Raw genomic sequence first — 17,424 nt, 5'->3', positions numbered from 1 at the left:
ATATATATATATATATATATATATATATATATCTTTAAACCCTAAAGCTATATGAGGGATACATTTGTTTTTATATTTTCAGAGCTTAATACCAAACTGCTTATGGAGAGTGAAGAGAGTCAAATGACAATAAATAATTTATGTAGTAATTATTTAAGTGTGCCATTAATTTATTAAAACTCTTCACTATCCATAGATCTGTCTTCCAATCTGTCTATAAATGATATAAGTTTATTCATAAATTGCTTATTTAAAAATATACAATAACATTTTGTAAAATACATTTTTCTTTATCTTTGATTTTTTTTTTTTTTTTTGCAAGTATAAGTGAACAAATCTTAATTAAATGTTCAGGTTGGATTTAATTTAAATGCAACTTCTTTTTGTCAACTTCTTCTCATTTGGATGTTTCTGAACTACGTAAACTTTATTTACTGGTCAGAATCCAAAGCCGTGCAGATCATTGCCAACTTCATCTGTGGTCTCTACAGAAACCACCAGTCACATCCACATTTCTGTCGAAAAATCATCTAGTTTCAACCATATTTATTATCTTTAAAGTTTCTTACTTAACTATAAACCATTTATTTTTTTTTTAAGTTGTAAAATTACAAAATAAAAAAAGAATTTTCCTCCACTTTTCAATTTTCTCTAATGTGTTTTGAAGAAAAAAAAATCTACATAAAATAGCAGTAATACTGAACTGATAATGTGCAGTGGTAGCATAAGTGATCAAATTGTGTATTAACATGCAAGACAGCAGCTCAGTGTGGCTATACCCCTAAGAACTTTTTGTCAGCTGTTATCCTGAATTATGTCACAGCATAATGACAGCAAAGAGCTTCCCATACATGCAGGGGAAAATGTTATGAATATATAAAACACCAACAAACCCAGATTGCCAAACCTGTCTTGTGCTCACAATTCTACATTTGACGGTGTAACCAGCAGGTGGCGGCAAATCATCACTTTTCACAGCATCGTGTTAAACAAATCAGCATTTCTGCTCCAATGTGAAATATGACCACAGGTGATGCATATAAATATGGTTAAATAAAACTGTTTATTTAGACATCAGTTAATAAAAAATAAAATTAAATGTTACAAAAATTCTTTAAAATCAAAGAGCTGTACAAATCAAATCTTTATCATTTAACCTCGACATAGAAAAATACTAAAGGCACTGTGCATTAGTCTGAAATATATATACACACACACAAACAGAAAGGAAAGACAGTTGCAACACTTTATCCTTAACCTCCCTTAAAAAAAAAAAAAGCTTTGACTGTTAAACTGCCCATGCATATAAACCTAGTGAGTGTTAAAGAACAATGGAAAACAAATACAAAACAGAATAAAAGCTAATACACATTTAAAAATAAGCAAGATAGCAGTAAGAGTTGTACACGTTTCAATCAAATATTCTATTTATCATAATCACAAGTCGCCTCCTAATTTATTTTCACCTTCACTGGCATTAGTGAAAGATCTTTTCAAACATAAAGCCTCTCCTCCAAGATGGTCGAGTTACTTAAGAACACAGACGTCTGTAAAATAGTGGCTTTTTTCATGTTCCCCTACAACGACCATGCAAATATCTCTCAAACAGATACAAGAACCTCTCTGAACATCAGAAAAAGGGGAGATTTGGGGCAACCGCCTCATGAACGCTACAATGAGAGTAGTTAAATAAAAGCTTCCATAAAATGTAGACAGAACAAGGAGAAACATGATACATCTTAGAGTGATTTGTTTTCTAATCTCTTGTTTGTTAAAGTGACTTAATCTGACACATTCTTCACCGGTCTAATCCTCCAGACATACAGCAAAGTTCTCAGGACGTTTTGTACCCTTCTAGCGGTCTGTTGTGCAAATTCACAAAATAAAGACAATCGCCTTCCTTTCTGCAATCTCTTTGGCATTCTGTTTTGCTACATCAAGTGCACTGAGAGGAACGACACGTTCCACAGAAAGAGTTGGTGTAACAGTAGGTCCATTCAGCGTCTGGTTGCAGGAACATTCAAGTTCATTGTTCGATCATAGGAAACCGTGTTCGTCCAGGAATTTGGGAGTAACTGGGTTCCACTTTGCAGTAGTCTTAGTTGTAGAGAAGCCTGCAAAAAGAAAAAATGAAAATAAATTGTTCAAATACACTAATGTTTCATGTCTCCATTAGGACTACGCTGAAGTAGTACATTTTATTTATATCACCAATTTCACAGGTAAAAATCTAAAAACGAAATAAAACATTAAAACACCTTCCCTGTCCCTGCAGAAAAATATATTTTTTAAAGAATTAAAGCCACAGAAACCATTCAAAAAACATTTCAAGGGAGGACATAGGCATTCTCCGGCCATCTTTATGATTTCTAAATGGATTGTGGTAGGAAGAGTGTTTGAATTCAACTTCTAAGCAACCAAACAATGTAGTGACCAGTCTGCAAAGGTCAGCCTATGTCAGGCTAAGCCAGCTTCGATTAGTCGGCCAAAGCCTACAAGGACTGCCAAGGTGCAAACAAAGCACATTGTGGTTCAAAATGTCGGCTTCATTTATGAAATCTCACATCGGTTCTAGGCATGGCTGACTCGTTTGGTGATTTTTAAACAGCAAAATAAAGTTTTAAAGAGTCATTTCTATTTTCAAGTGCAACTCTGCTGCAAATCCTAGTTGAATTTTTGCTGTAACACACCTGAATCAAAAGGCTGAATTACCTCCTTGGTATTTAAGCAAGTTCTTCAAAAGCCTGGTCATTAACCATTTATTTTGTTCAGTTGTGTTGGAGTAGGGATGCATCCAGAAGTTGCACTTGAGGACTGGAGATGCAGTCTCCTGAGCTCCGTACCTGATTCTGTTGTATTGTGACCCCTTCCTTCTGCGTCACTCTCCCCCGATGAGGTGTGGTCCTCTGCTCTCCTGTACAAGCCCGATTTCTTGTGGTATTTGGCCCGGTAAGTATCGGTCATGCAGCTGTCCACAGAAAAGAAAGTGGTTGGGAGGACCATGTCTGTGAGGGAGGAGGATAGGGAGTCTGCACCATCATCCAGTCTGGGTTTTGGACTAGGTAATCTGTCCTCGCTCTCGCTGGCTGACAGGTCGTTCCTCTCCTGGTCTGAAGACCCCGACTTGGAACTGGCGTCAGAGGAGAGTCTGTGCTCGACTGGCGTCTCGATCCATCGCCGGAAAACAGACAGATTGTCTTTGGGCTGGTTGCGGGGGTAGATGCCAGACAGGATGGGTTTGGGAGCTAGAGGTGGATGATAGCTGTGCAGAGAGTTTGTGTGGCCAGACTCGTCTTGCTCAGAGAGGGGTCCGGTGAGGTCATCCGAGCTGTTCCACTCAGAACTGCTGGTCTTCAGAGAGTACGGAGGGACGGGGCTCGCAGGGCTGCCGTCCAGATTTTCCTCTTGCTCACTATCCAGGCCATTGTTCTTTTCTCGGATTCCGGGAGTATATCGGAAGGCTCTTTTTCTGTTCAAGTACAAAAAATAAAAACCCCAGTGTTAGTCTTGAATCTGTCAAAAACATGTTTTCGACACCACAGACCTTCAAGAAATGTTTGCTACCTTTCGATGGGTCGACCAGTGAGGATGTTGACATTTTGTAGATCAGGGGATTTTCTTCCTTGTTTTGAATTAAAAAAAAAAAAAAAAAGGTAATGTGTGACTGTTTTCTGTTTGTACATGAATTTCTTTCGGTCTGTCAGCAAAGACATGTTACCCAACAGGGGTCATGGTGAGGCCCGCTCCGCCTGGTGCCGGGAGAGGAAGTATCAAACTAGCTAGTCTGGCAGAGCGCCCTCGGGCCCCCTGTGTACCACTCTGACTGTCTGATGCAGCCAAAGTACATGGCCCTTCAAAGGGGGGAATGTGAGTTAATGTGCAGGCCGAGTCAGTTCAGGACTACAAGTCCTAAAAGCAGAACTGACCTAGAATGAACTCAAACAGAAACTAAGAGACACGAATAAAAGGGAAAAAGAGTATTTTCAGGGTCAAGCATGTTCTATGATGAATTGTATGGTGCTTTGCAAGTATTTTTACCCATGGAATTTTTACCATTTTGTTGCAGTACAACCAAAAGCTTTAAAATTGTAAAATTTAAAATTCAGCCCCAATGAGAAAACACATTGTAGCAACCATCCAGAACTACAATTACAGCTGTAAGTCTTTTTTGCGGTATGTATCTTCGTTCATGTAGAAACTGACATTTTTGCCCAATTTTTTTTTCTTCTTCCAAATAGCTTAAAGCCACAAAGGTTGGACTTTGACTGGGCCACTCTACCTCATAAATATGCTTGGATCATTATTGCTCTGGCTGGATATTTGGAGTCGTTTTCCTAAAAAAAGCATGCAACTCCATTCACATGCCCCATTAGTCCTCAGCAGCCTCCCTGTCCCTGCTGTTGGAGATAGAAAGCACCCCCCCCCGACTATTTGTTATTTTGATCTATCACATAAAACACATTAAATTGCATGGTTGCTGCAGGCTAACATGCAGAGGCTGAAAGGGTGAACTTCCTTCAACTTTCCGGGAAAAAAAAAAACAAATTTAGAAACAAGTCTATGGATTGGTGGGGAGGGGGTGCTGGTGGTGCTGGAGTCGAGCCAGGTTAGCATGGTGGGTGTGATTTAAGGGACTGGAGACAGACAACAGCTGACTAACAGGACAAGCAGGAGTGAGTGAGGACCATCTGTGATGCGTCAGCATAACCCTCTCTTTCCCTCCTCTCCCTCCTCCTCCACTCTCGCTCTCTCTCCAAAGCATTAGTGGCTAAATCCTTTGTGCTGGCATGCAATTACGCCGAGGTCAGACTCCCAGACTTTAGATCCCCTCCACAACACTATTGCATTTTTAAGCCACAAGTCCATGTGGGCATTTTACAATTTGATGCCCCTGATCTGGAGAGTTGGCGAGCCACTGTTACAATACGATTCTCAAAAATAACAAAGAGGGATGAGAGTGTAAGTGCGTTCCCTTTGGGAAATCCCTGTGTCTTCATGATCACATCCACATTTTTCTAGTGAAATGCTTTCAGGAGAAAACAACTCTGGAAAAACCGCATAGGCTGTTAAAACCAAAGTTTATGTACAACAAACGTCTTTAACTGTAACATTAGCCAGTTTTATTTGTTTGAAGGAATTTTTTTTTTGACATTAAAAAAAAAAAAAAGGAAAAAACGTTTTCCACTTTGGTATTACAGCTAGAGCAGCAGATGCCAGAGAAACAGATGTACTCTGAATGTCCTGCTGGGAAACCCTCTATGTGCTCCGATTGCATGGATTAAAGCTGTGCTTCTGGAGCAATTAGGATCTAAAACTGCTATTTATTTTTGTTATTTTTGAGAATCGTATTGTAACAGTGGCATGCCATAAATTCCTCCCTTCCCAGCATTCCTATTATAGCTGGAAAGGATCATCCCAAGTTGCTAAATAAGATTTAGCAACTTGGGATGTTACAAAAGTTACAAAAACTGAAAGTCTACAAAGCATCTATGCCAGCCTATAGTTATATCCATCATAAGAATTGATATGTGTGATAAAAATGTAAACTGACAAGCTGCCCTCCCATCTGAATGTGCTACCAGAGGGGATTTCAGACTTTAATGGACTTCTAGAATGTCCTGGTGTGACTCTGAAAAATGCTGCCCCTGTTGCTGAACTCCAGCCAAATTGACTCTGGACGCATTTACTGCAGCTTGTCATTTCAATTTGCAGGCAGTAGGGTGTAAATATCCCAGCTGGATCTTAAAATAGCTTAGGGGAACCTCATCAATTGGATTTTAGGTCAGGTTTTAGCCTGAGCGGTTAATATTTTAGGACTTTGCGAAAAATCTAAATGAATCTTCTTAAATGCAGTAAGGCTTTCTTTGAAAAAAAAAAACAAAAAAAAAAAAAACGAATGATACTGCAGTAATTCTCTAGAGACTGTAGGGGGCCTGGGTGAGTATATTTGACTTAGATGAGCTTCAGAAGCATCTTATCTTTAGTTTGACCAAATATAGGCTTGAACAGCGCTGGACACCACTAACTAAAAAGTAAGCACGAATCATAAACATTGGTTTATGAAGTACTACACCAACACATAATTTAGAGGAAGCTGATGCTAAAGCACAACTTCAATTCAGATCCCTTGAAATATTATTTATTCTCTGTCCGAGTTTTATTTCATTCCTGTATGTTTCTTTGAAATAAAGTCATTCGAAAAGAAACGAGAGAGACCCCGAGGAGAGGAAATGGAATGGAAAGTAAACAGTTCTCACCCACTTCAAAATATGAGCAAGCGTATAAACATCTAACTACTTGACTGTCGATTTCCAAAACTTCAACAGGATGTCAAACTTTATTCAACCGAGAGTTAAACAGCCAAGTAAATTAGTGATTTAGAATTTATTTTGAAGGGGAAGTAAGTATGCCCAATATTTTTTTTAAAAAAATTAGCTCCGCTCATTTTTGCATTTTAGGTCGTTTTTGTATAAATTTATGAGTTATCACGGAGCACTCTTCTTTCTACTGCTGCTTTAATTAAATGTGGTTTTTAGACATTCATGTCTGCACAGCTCTCTGAAGGTACCATCACAGCATCTCAATCTGAAGTCTGAACTTTCAATGCTTCTCTTTTTCAGCTGGTCTGTTGCAGATTTTCTGCTGCGTTTGGGATCATTACCCAATTGACAACCAAACTTTGTCTTATAACTCCCCACAAACAATTCACTTTTATCTATTAATCAAGTGCCTTAATAAACTTCGACTGACTGGCATTTCCCACTTTGCTCCCCACAAATTCCTCTGAATCTTTTTTTCTAGGACTGTACAACTTCTTATAGTAGTTGTAACATCATATTTAACTAATATAAGTTACATACATATAAAATAAAACAAGTGTGTATTCAACAGCAACATGGAGTAACTGCTGTATTATTGAAACTGTACTTTGTTGAAGTCATGTTCTAACTCTTGGCAGGTAAACTCCTGATATTTTCCACTTGGTAGGGCACAGCTGGGAAGCCTTTTACAAGTCCACTGATTGCCAGGGTTAAGTCACAGCAGTCCTGTTGTGAAATTTAATGAGTGACTTTTTTTTTTAAGGATTAAGCTAATCTGATATGCATTTCTTTCTTTTGTGCAATATGCTGCGTACAGCTGTATGCAGAAAATGCGTCCCAGAGATAAACCAGTCTAATCCCTTTGTACCCAAACTGAAAGATAAAATAAAAACATCCCCACCGCATGGTTCATACTAAGCTCACAGTTTATTAGGTTTCTTTATTTACCAGCTATGATTGTCTCCAAACTCATTTTCACAGCAGCTTTACCTAATAGATCTACAGAATGATGGTGCTACCTGCCAGAGGAAGACATTTTTCACGGCAAGCGGCAAATTAAAATAAAACTACGAGTTCACATTAAGCTGCGTGATGCACATGGTAAAGCTGACTCTGGTTGCAAAAGGGGTTAAATCTGACCCACGAGGAGCCAAATCTCAGGCTGTGACCTTAACATCACTGATGGAACAATAAATCAAGAAAACTGCTCTCTGCTATCTTAACGCTGCAGATTCTTACAACATAGACAAGAGCTTTTCTTCACTGTCAAGGCAAAGCCAGGCTGAAAGGGAGATACTTCAGCCTTCAACATTATCATTCCTTCATTTACACATTTATTTATACAACAGTCAGTGTGATGTTTGTCTTCTGTAAAAGATTGTACAGGGCTTGACCTTTTTTTGCACTTTGTTCTCAAGAAAAGCCAGCAATCACCTTTCACTGTAGGTGAAGGGATCATCTCTTTTTGCCACTCCAGAAGAAAAAACACTTCCTTTGCAAACAGTCTCCAACATCTTGTTATGGTCTATCTGATTCAACCAATTACTTGTTCATATTTTTGTCTGTTTATTTACTTTTTTATTTTATTTTATTTTTTTGCTTTTCTTTGAAAGATTGATCAATTCTTAGAATTTCCAAAGATTGGAATAGTATGGTTTCATTTTAATATTCAAAGTTCAGAATGAAGCATCTCAGGACTATCTGAAAAAACAAACTTAGATAATATTCACTCTGTCAAAGTACTAATACACAGAAATTAACAAAAAATAAGATGTTTAATCATACTTAAGGGAAACAATACACCAGTTGTAGTTTTGAGCCGTTATTAACAAAAGGAAAGTTACTTACCGGTAATAAAATCAGAGTACAACACATCAGGCCTCAAATCATCATCTCCTCTCGGAGGAAAGTGATCCCTAAAATACAGAGGACATACATTATTCATGTATGTCTGGAAGCTGCAAAATGTTCTAAGACATTGGATTTTTACCAACTACTGAAATGAAATGGGATAGATGCAAGGAGAGGACAAAAAGCAAATTAACTCCAAAATAACCATAGATGCATTTTTCACAGAATGATCTGCTGAAAAAGCAACATCTGTGAAGCTGGCAGTGTGAACAGCTCCGACATGTTTACATTAAAGCTCTATAGTCCGAAGTTATATACTTAAAGGTGTGTTGGAGCAGAAATGGAGCAGGACCTAACAGTTAACCTGGATCATTATCTTCAAACAGGACCTGTGTTATAATCAATCGGACGAAAGCCCACCATAACAAGGTGTGTGAATGTGCCCTTTGTGCGTTTTATCTTGAATAGATCTCACTATTCTTAGAGATGTTTTTTGTGTTGTGCCAGGCATCAAGTATTTCATACATGAAGTCAGTTTTGGGGTTACAAAAACAGAAAAACTAAACTTGACGATTGACCTTACCTCATTAGATGTAGCTCTGGTATGGGCCGGAGGTCCTTGGAGGAAAGACCGTCAACAACGGGGGAGTCCAAGTTTGCTGAGCCGTTGCTCAGCCTGTCACTGCTCTCATATCCAGATTCAGTTCTCTGGATCTTCCAGTTGTCGTTGCGTAATTTGAGGTTACCCGAGCCCTTGGACCTGTCCGTGTCATTGTGTCCACCCCGGCTGTCTGAGTCCAGCGAGCTCCGGCTGCCCCCGGTTTCGTTCCTCTGTTCGTCTTCGTAGATGGTCATCAGGCTCTTCGGTTTGCGTTCTTCCAATGCCCCCCACGTCAGGTCTCTGTCCCGCTCATGGTCACGCGACGGCGAGTGACTGTTGGTTCTTCTCCGTGGGCTGGGGAGCCGATGCTCCTCTCTCCCTGCGTTCCCATCAGCAACGCTGCTCAAAACGCTGTCCACATTTAGTGCCTCCCGCATGGGCCTCCATGTTTTGCTGGAGGGGTTGCTGCTCCTCCCGTTTCGGTCCCGGGAATCTTGGCTGCTGTCCGTGTCGTATCCGTTGGTGAGGTGCTCCGGTCTCCGGCTCTGATGCCCGCTCCTCAAAGTGGCAGTGCTGGGCGGCACTTGAAGCCTGGGGTGGGAGCGTGGCGGGTCATAAGAGGAGCGCGGCGGGTCGTGAGAGGAGCGCGGCGACCGTGGCGGGTCATGAGAGAGACGAGGTGAGCGTGGCGGGTCAGAAGGATGCGAAGGGTCGTGAGAGGAGTGAGGTGGGTCGTGAGAGGAGCGGCCGCCAAGGTGCGGCACTCGCTCTGTCCTGATGGGTCCCTTCCCTTGGCTTTTGTACAGCCGAGTCTCCAGGTACTGCTTGAAGCCGTTCTCTGGAGGGGAGGCGGAGCGGGAATAGGTTCTGTCATGAGCCGGATCTGAGGTAAATAAGATTTCAAGAGAGAGCACTTTAATTATTACATGGCATGATAATATAAAATGAACTTCACCAAAACTCTGAAACAGATACGTCAGATAAATTAAGACAAAAAACATGCCATTGAAAATAAAGTCTTCCTTTGCCACAGTTAATGTGTAGAAGAAAGTAGGGTGCAGAGCCTTGCAAAGGTATTGGTAAACTTTGAAATTTGTGAAATTAACCCCTGTGAAACATGGGGGCAGCGGCATTATGCTGTAGGGATGCTTCTCTTCATCATTTAGCATAGACATTAAAGCTGGATTCAGTGTATAGAAAGATGAAGCTCTTCTTATAACATTTATAAACTTGAGTGACGTAACCAGGTCTCTAGATGCAGAGAAACTAGTTTTCCAAAGGAAACATATCTGACACACTTTTTTCCCCCCGCAAAAATAAAACTTCAGCCACAAAAGATTCCAATAAAATCCATGAAAGTTTGTGCATGTTACACTGCAAAATGTTAAAATCAAGGAACTGTAAACAACCTCGCCCCAGTTGAAAGAGGACCTACACACAGAGTTTTAAACACCAAGATGAAAAAGCTGCAACAAGGACCGCAGGAGGCAGAGCACAAAGATAAAGGCAGAGGAGGAGAAAACAATTTGTGTTGGTTATGTTTGCAGATGACAAGAAGGTGTAAATTTGAGTCAACATGAAGTCAATTTTCTTCTGCAGAGTGTGCACAGAGGGGGGCAGTCAGGTCATTTAGAAATGTCAATGCAGTGATATTTTTCTGCATAAATGTTTGCCCGTTTTAGTGTGTCGTGGTGCCTAAAATACAAAACAGCTACTTTTAAGTTTTAACGGTAGCTCTACGCATTTTCTGACTATGCAAGTTCAAATGAAAAGTCCCACATATCTTTAAGCATTTTTCTTTCTAATGCTGACAGCAGTGTCGTATTGGCATAACTGTATAAGTGGCTGAGAAAAATCAATCTACTCCAACTTTGTGTTTTAGTGCTCAAAAATTGAATTTAGTACTTAATATAACTGGCAGTCCTTGGAAATAAGCCTGCAGGAGACTGAATCACTTCGTTTTGCTGACAGTGTGCCAGAGCTAAATCACTTCAAACTTGGCCCTCTACATACATACAAAGTGTTGAAGAGCTTCTGCCGCCCGGCTCAAAGTTATTAGCAGTATGCAGAGATAAGGATGGTTTTAAACACGTGGACTCAAAATCTGATTTTGTCCAGATCAGTGAACACACGACAGCTACGAATGAACAAGTCACTCTGGAAGCATAACGCTTTGATTTGGAAGTTGTTGAAACAGAAGAGAAAACTCAGTTATTTATGAGAAAAGCGGAGTCGGTAATAATAAATGAAATTCTGACTGCCTCTGAAACAGGCAGAGACACTTCTGCAGGTAACAGCAAGGCTGTCATGTTGATTGGGATATCAAGGTAATCTTTTTGGAGTCCAAACCTTATCTTTACCCCCACAACATTAAGCTTTATGCATTTTAAATGGATCTTGCTGAAAAACAATAAATATGATATGGAGAACTTTTGCCTTTGCAGGTGTTAAAACAAAAGAAAAGAAAATGGTACGACTGACAGTTTTTAACTGCACAAACGGCTCAGTAGCAAAACCTGGAACATTTTAACAGTCTTAGTAAATTTCCAATAATCCAGGAACTGTTTGTCTGAAAATCCCAAGTTTATTTTAAAATAAACATTTTGTAAGCAAGAAAGTTGGGGAAAAAAATAAAATGAAGTTTTGTTCCTTATTTAGACTCAAAAAGATAAAGGAATCATCTAAAATCTATATCAGCAGGCCTAAACCTTGGCCAAACGGTTATCAGAAACAGGCTTTTTTAATCGGTGCATCTTTACTTGTAGAAACTACAGTGTAACCTTCAGCTGAGTTAGTGTCACATGAGTGACACTAACTCATCACTAACTGACGCCACAGGAAATGTTACATAGCATTAGGTGTATGCTGCAAACTGTGCTCCATAATCCCCCCCTTCCACACACACATAAAAACACTTCATTAAGAGAGACGAATCAAATCAGTCAGGAACTGATTAAAAACACACAAACCCGAGTTGTGAATTGAATTAGAAAACTTAGGGCTAAAATATAAGTTAATAATAGATCAAATCTAAGGGTATATTTCCCTTTGTGGATTTCAGCCGTTTTCTGTTTTTAGTAAAAGTTGTCAGTATTGATGTAAACATGAGAAGGTAAAAAAGGGAGTTTGAGAGCAAGGAGGATCAACGCTGGCTCAAACAGACGTCAGCAGCTTTAATCCCCTTTCTGACACATTGCTCCAAAACGGAAAGTTACGTAAGGGCTCGACGAGGGAAAGGGGACAGCTTTCTGTTCCACTACGCCTCATGTTTCTCATGCCGAGTCTCCTATAGACACCACATATGGGTGAAAACCCACCTCTGTGGCGATGCTCCTGCCTCTGCTGACCACCTCTGTCAGCATCTCTCCTGACTGGATGCATTCCTCTCAGATCTGCCGCTCTGTGGGCAGCTTCTCTGGACAAATCCCTGAGGCGTCCTTTAGGATCACTGGTCTCACGTTTCACTAGAAACAATAAAATAAAAAAAAATGTTTAAATCAGCAACAAAAGAAACAGCACAGAAATTCAGTATCCAACATATTTTGCTTTCTTGAGCATGATTTATTGTTTGAAAATGAAGATGAGGAAAAAACACCAGGAAATCCCTGAGCAGGATCTGGTGGAAAATTCCAACAGTGCTGAAGTCCTTCAGTATCACATTACCTGGTAGGATCTGCGATCACTACTTCCTACTGCTCGTCATCTTTATGTTTTCAACTCTCCAGCAGCCTAAAGGCTTAAAGAGGCCCAGACACCACGATGCACAGGACACAACTGCTGGTGTTTTATTTTGTTTTGTTTTTTTCCCAGTCTGTACATTAACATCATTGCTTATTTATATTTATATTAATTTATTAAATGTTTTTATTTCCATATTATTTAATTAATATTATATATTTATTACTTAACTAACAGCTTTGCACAGTCTTTATTTGTTTTGTTCTTGATATGATTTTAGGTTTCATCACAAATACTGCATTTTGCATTTATTTTTTATTTCTATTGTAATCATTTATGGTTACCATTTTATTTCCTCAATTTCTCCCACTACATGTTTGTTTTTTCCCCTCAAATCCTCATCCTCAGAAATAGTGTGATGCATATTCAATCATTTTAAAATAGTAAAAATTCATAATTTCTGTTGTAATGTCTGTCTTGTCTTGTTTTAACATCTTTACACATTTATACAACAACAATAACAATAATAATAATAATAATAATAATAATAATAATGATGAAAAATTAGTAAAACTATTAGTACAATAATCAATAAGCAAGAACAATAACAAAACAACATTTAATTTTACAGAAATAAATGATATGATTTTAAAAGATATTTAATCCTCCCTTCCAGTGTCTGAAATGCCAAATTTCTACTTGTTGCCAGAAACCAAAGACAAAAAGCGGTAAGAGAAATGTTCAAAGGCTAAAAAGGGACAGAAATCAAGCAATATAATTCGTACTTCCAGTTTTTCCTTTGTTAGTCAGTAAATTACAACAATTAGCTTTCTCTTGACCTCAACCATTTGAATTTGCTCGTTCTTGCTCTTCTGCCAGCATTTTCTTTTCTTCTTTTACACTTTGTGATAATAATATTACGCTACATGTGTGTAGAAATGACGGGTCTTTGTGACCTTTCTCCTCTACGCGAGTCCCCAATCCCTTCTGCGTTCCAAACATGGTCAGATTTAGTTTTACAGCAAAGACGTTTAATTATCACTACCCCTGGTTGCCATGCCAGATCTCTGCTTGCTGCCAGAATCTGAGGACAAAAATATTTATCAGCGAGGCCGGCTTTTAATGAGACGAAAAAGGACGGAAACTAAACAGTGTGACTCATCTAGTTCACACTTCTAGTTTTTCCCTTAAAAGATCTCAAAATGTTTGTGAATTTATTTTTCTTGTCCTCTGCTATTTAATACTTTGCTCTCGTTATTCCACCTGTACTTTGAGTATTGCAAATTACTTGTTTCCTTTACCTTGTCCCCGTCCACCGCTGGTCTCCCTGCTGCCCCTGCTGAGAGTTGAAGTGGTTTTCTTTTTGTGAGGCTCGTGGTCCAGCACAGCTTTCAGATTCTCTTTGGTCAATTCAATCTTCTTGGGTGCTGGAATTGGAGACTCAACACCTGCAGGAAAGAAAACACATTGTCAAGCTCAACTTTCTCACAGCGCTACCTTGTTCAGGAGTAAAAATAGAGACGTCAATCTTGAGCATTGAATGAGAACTGAAATGACAGTATCTTCAGTCATCATCATGTAGTTTTTCCGGCTGTTCTGACAGCTCTGATGGACACTGAGCAGCTGCCACAGATTGGAGCTGGGGCACAGCCAACACAGAGAGTTGGAGGAGGATCTTTAAAGGGGATGAAAAAAAAAAAAAAACTCCCTAACCGCACAAATCCAGGGATAAATAATCCCAGCAGATGATATGTTTCCATCACCACCGCCTGGCTACAAATGTAACCAATATGATTTTAAAAAGTGAAACACTTTCAGGTCCGATTTCAAGACTCAACTTCCCAGAGATCTAAGTGGGATTGTAAAGATTTAAAACCAAAGTTCACTATGTCTTTACCACGTATGTACAGGAGTTGGTTTTACTCATGGAACCAGAACAACCAGATGGTAGCAGGAAGGATGGATGGATAAACAGACGGCTGGACAGATGGACAATGACCAGAGGGACAAACGGATTTTAGAAGGAAGGATTGATAGAGGACAGATGACCAATGGATGGAAAAATGGACTGACCAACAATTGGCAAAAAAATTAAAAGAATGGACAAATTAACAGATTAGTGGCCAGCTGAAGAAAGTGGTGAACAAAAGGACAGGTAGATGGTGATTGGATTGACAATGGGTCAAAACTGGGATGAATAGACAGAATGACCGCAGGACATTACACAAATAGATGGGTGAATAGAAGGACAGTGAAAACCAATAGAGAATGGACAGACAGACAGAAAAAAGATGGATCAATAAATAATGGAAAAATGAATGGGTAAACCATGGACAAAAATGGAACGGCTGGACAATTAAGAATGGAACAGATGGTTGGATTGACTGAGTGACTACTGACAAGTGGATATACAATCAGAAACTAGATGGATGGACAGAGAATGAATGGGTGGACAATAGAAAATTAATAGAAGTAGAAAGATAATGGACAGATGGATGAAAAGACTGATGGACAATAAACAAAGGAATAGGCAGAGGTACAGATAATTAATTATGGATAGATTGATGGAGAATGTACAAATGGACATATGGATGGACAGTAGGCAAAAAAATGGTATTTGATGGAAAGAGATTGAGAATGGAAAGCTGAATGGTCAGAGAGAGAAGTAATGGACAAAGTAATAGACAATGGAGAAAATGGTTGGATAGATATAACTATTTAGAGAAGAAAAGTCTTGAAATATTAATGTTTCCCTTCTCCATTTACTTGTTCAACTAATCTAAAAAAAAAAAAAAAAAAAAAAAAAAAAAAAATCAAACGAAGGTTAAAAAAACATCCAAATGGATTTACAAGATGTATTCAGTACAGAGAACCTGGTGAAACAATCCTAGAACAGAAACCAAATCCAGACAATGGTAATTACTACAAAAAGTACATACCATATCAACATAATGCCTCCCCACCCCTCTGTACAGGCGTTTTTATGGGAGAACATATAGCTTAAGTCAGGACTGAGATAAAAAACAAAACAAAAAAACAAACAAAAAAAACACTGGGGAGCAAATTATACCTGCCACATCGCCGTTGATGTTGGTCTTGTGGGTGTGCGAGTGGTTGCTGTTGAGTCTTGAGGCATCTTCTGTGTGGATGGCACTCCCATCAGGGTTGGCGTAAAAGAGAAGTAGAGGCTGGAAGTGACCTTTAATACATTTAGTGACCACATCTTTCCACCGAGTACCAATCTGCAATAGAAAAAAGAAAACAAAAAATATAGGATTTAAAGTCTAAATAAATGTGATCCACGGAGACGAAACTAGGCAAAAACACCAAACCGAATGTGGCAAAAGGGTACAAAGATAAGGCTGCTTGATTATAGAATAAAACATTATTTAGGTTACAAGATTATTTAAAGTATTTTTCATCGAGTTTGCAAACAAATATGCATTTGCTGCACTTGGAGAACAAGAAATTGGCTTGAAATTGAAACTCTTACGATATCTTCCTGTTGAATCTTCCCACTTAAAAGGGAAGTTCATCAAATGAACTAAAAATAGATTTAGTGCCATTTTACAATCTTTGAGAATACATTTATGTAAAACTAAATTATTAGTGTAAAAAATACATAAGATAAAAAGAATATGTGTAGCAACTAATCAGAGTACAATTATTCTTTATTTGTTCCTTAATTTGGAAATGGAAATGTCTGTCAAGTGAAATAATAAAAAAAAAAAAAAAACACAAGTTACTTTGATCAAACTAATGTCCTCACATTTTAGGTCCCAATCAAGTTCATATCAAGGTCCAGTCAACTTCCCTGTTAGTTGTCAAATTTTAAGTTTCGGATGAAAACCTTAAGGAACTGTGGGGGCGGGGCGGGGGGGCAGTGGGGGTAAATAAATCATTTCAGTACATTTTTAAATTCCAGCAGTTTTTTGTAAACTAGTTTAGTAATTAGCTGTCAAAGTGAAACTTAAAATCACCACAATTTCTACAGCCGAATTACTTCTGAATAACCAGCTTCCCTTTGCAAACATTCCACCAGTTATACTGGCCAATATAAGGAAACGATAAAAACTCCCCGGCTAATTAAAGCTCCAAAATGCTTACTGTGTTCCTAATTTTCAGAAAAAGCTATTTTATGAAGCTGAAAAAAAAAAAAAACATGGCGAGGCGACAGTGCCGCAGTCGTTCTGTGACAACTGTTTTAGGACTCCTAGGAATGCTGGCGAGCTGCGATCCAGGTACTTGGCAGGAGCTGAAGCACAGTAGCTCCTCCATCTCACTCAGGTTTGCAGCACAAGCTACTGATGGACTGACGCAGAGCCAGGTGACCGCTGCGCCACCGTCCCCGAGAAAATAGTGAGCAGGATGTGAGACAATGGGCTTGCTCACATATTTGTATCATAGAAATGGATTAAATGAGAAAAAATAAATCTGGAGGAAAAAAAAAAAAAGAATTTCCTTACGATATATATATAAATAATTCAGTATTCTGTGCGACTTTTTCTCTAACACAATTGAAGACATCCATTAAAAGCCTCTACGCAGACTTTAATACTCTAAATGCAGTCATAAAACAGTTGAGGAGCCTCTCCGTGCTGCTTTTAAACCAGGCCGATGCTCACCAACTCATTAGGCAATAATGATTTAAACTGTGCCTAATGGTGCCATCTTAACCTTGCAACAATCACAAACAATATCATATCTTTCTATAATTCTCCCTTTTTAATGCGAAGGATCCTTGTCCCTACTAAGAACCAGCAATACATTCATGTACAAACAGTGGAAATTTAAGCAAGCCGCAGTATGTAATTTAATAGTGCTTAAATTGCATATTGTGGCTTGCTGGAATTTCTTGGTTATGGTTTATTTAGAGCTTAAAAATAAATCTTCTGATAATTTGTCAGATTGCCCTGTAGGGGTCACACAAGGCTTCTTTCTTGGAATGATCTTGCTGAATCTTTATATTGATTT

General features: G+C 38.9%; 1 protein-coding gene across 1 annotated transcript in view; it reads right to left on the bottom strand.

The window, feature by feature from the left end:
- Positions 1–1,611: 1,611 nt before the first annotated feature.
- The window catches only part of usp53a (ubiquitin specific peptidase 53a), a 40,514-nt gene continuing 24,701 nt past the window's right edge, over positions 1,612–17,424 (bottom strand). Inside the window, exons 11-17 of the mRNA XM_015054125.1 lie at positions 13,752–13,898; positions 12,090–12,236; positions 8,755–9,655; positions 8,169–8,236; positions 3,565–3,628; positions 2,844–3,469; positions 1,612–2,114 (exon numbers count right to left, since the gene is read on the bottom strand). Coding sequence (XP_014909611.1) covers positions 2,038–2,114; positions 2,844–3,469; positions 3,565–3,628; positions 8,169–8,236; positions 8,755–9,655; positions 12,090–12,236; positions 13,752–13,898 — 2,030 coding nt within the window. The 3' untranslated portion in view covers positions 1,612–2,037. The remainder of the gene's footprint in view (positions 2,115–2,843; positions 3,470–3,564; positions 3,629–8,168; positions 8,237–8,754; positions 9,656–12,089; positions 12,237–13,751; positions 13,899–17,424) is intronic.

Source organism: Poecilia latipinna, unplaced genomic scaffold, assembly GCF_001443285.1.
Source record: "Poecilia latipinna isolate Pla-1442-1.1 unplaced genomic scaffold, P_latipinna-1.0 Scaffold1229, whole genome shotgun sequence".
NCBI lineage: Eukaryota > Metazoa > Chordata > Actinopteri > Cyprinodontiformes > Poeciliidae > Poecilia > Poecilia latipinna.
The sequence above is the reverse complement of the archived record's forward strand: the minus strand, read 5'-3'. Positions and strand labels throughout refer to the sequence as shown.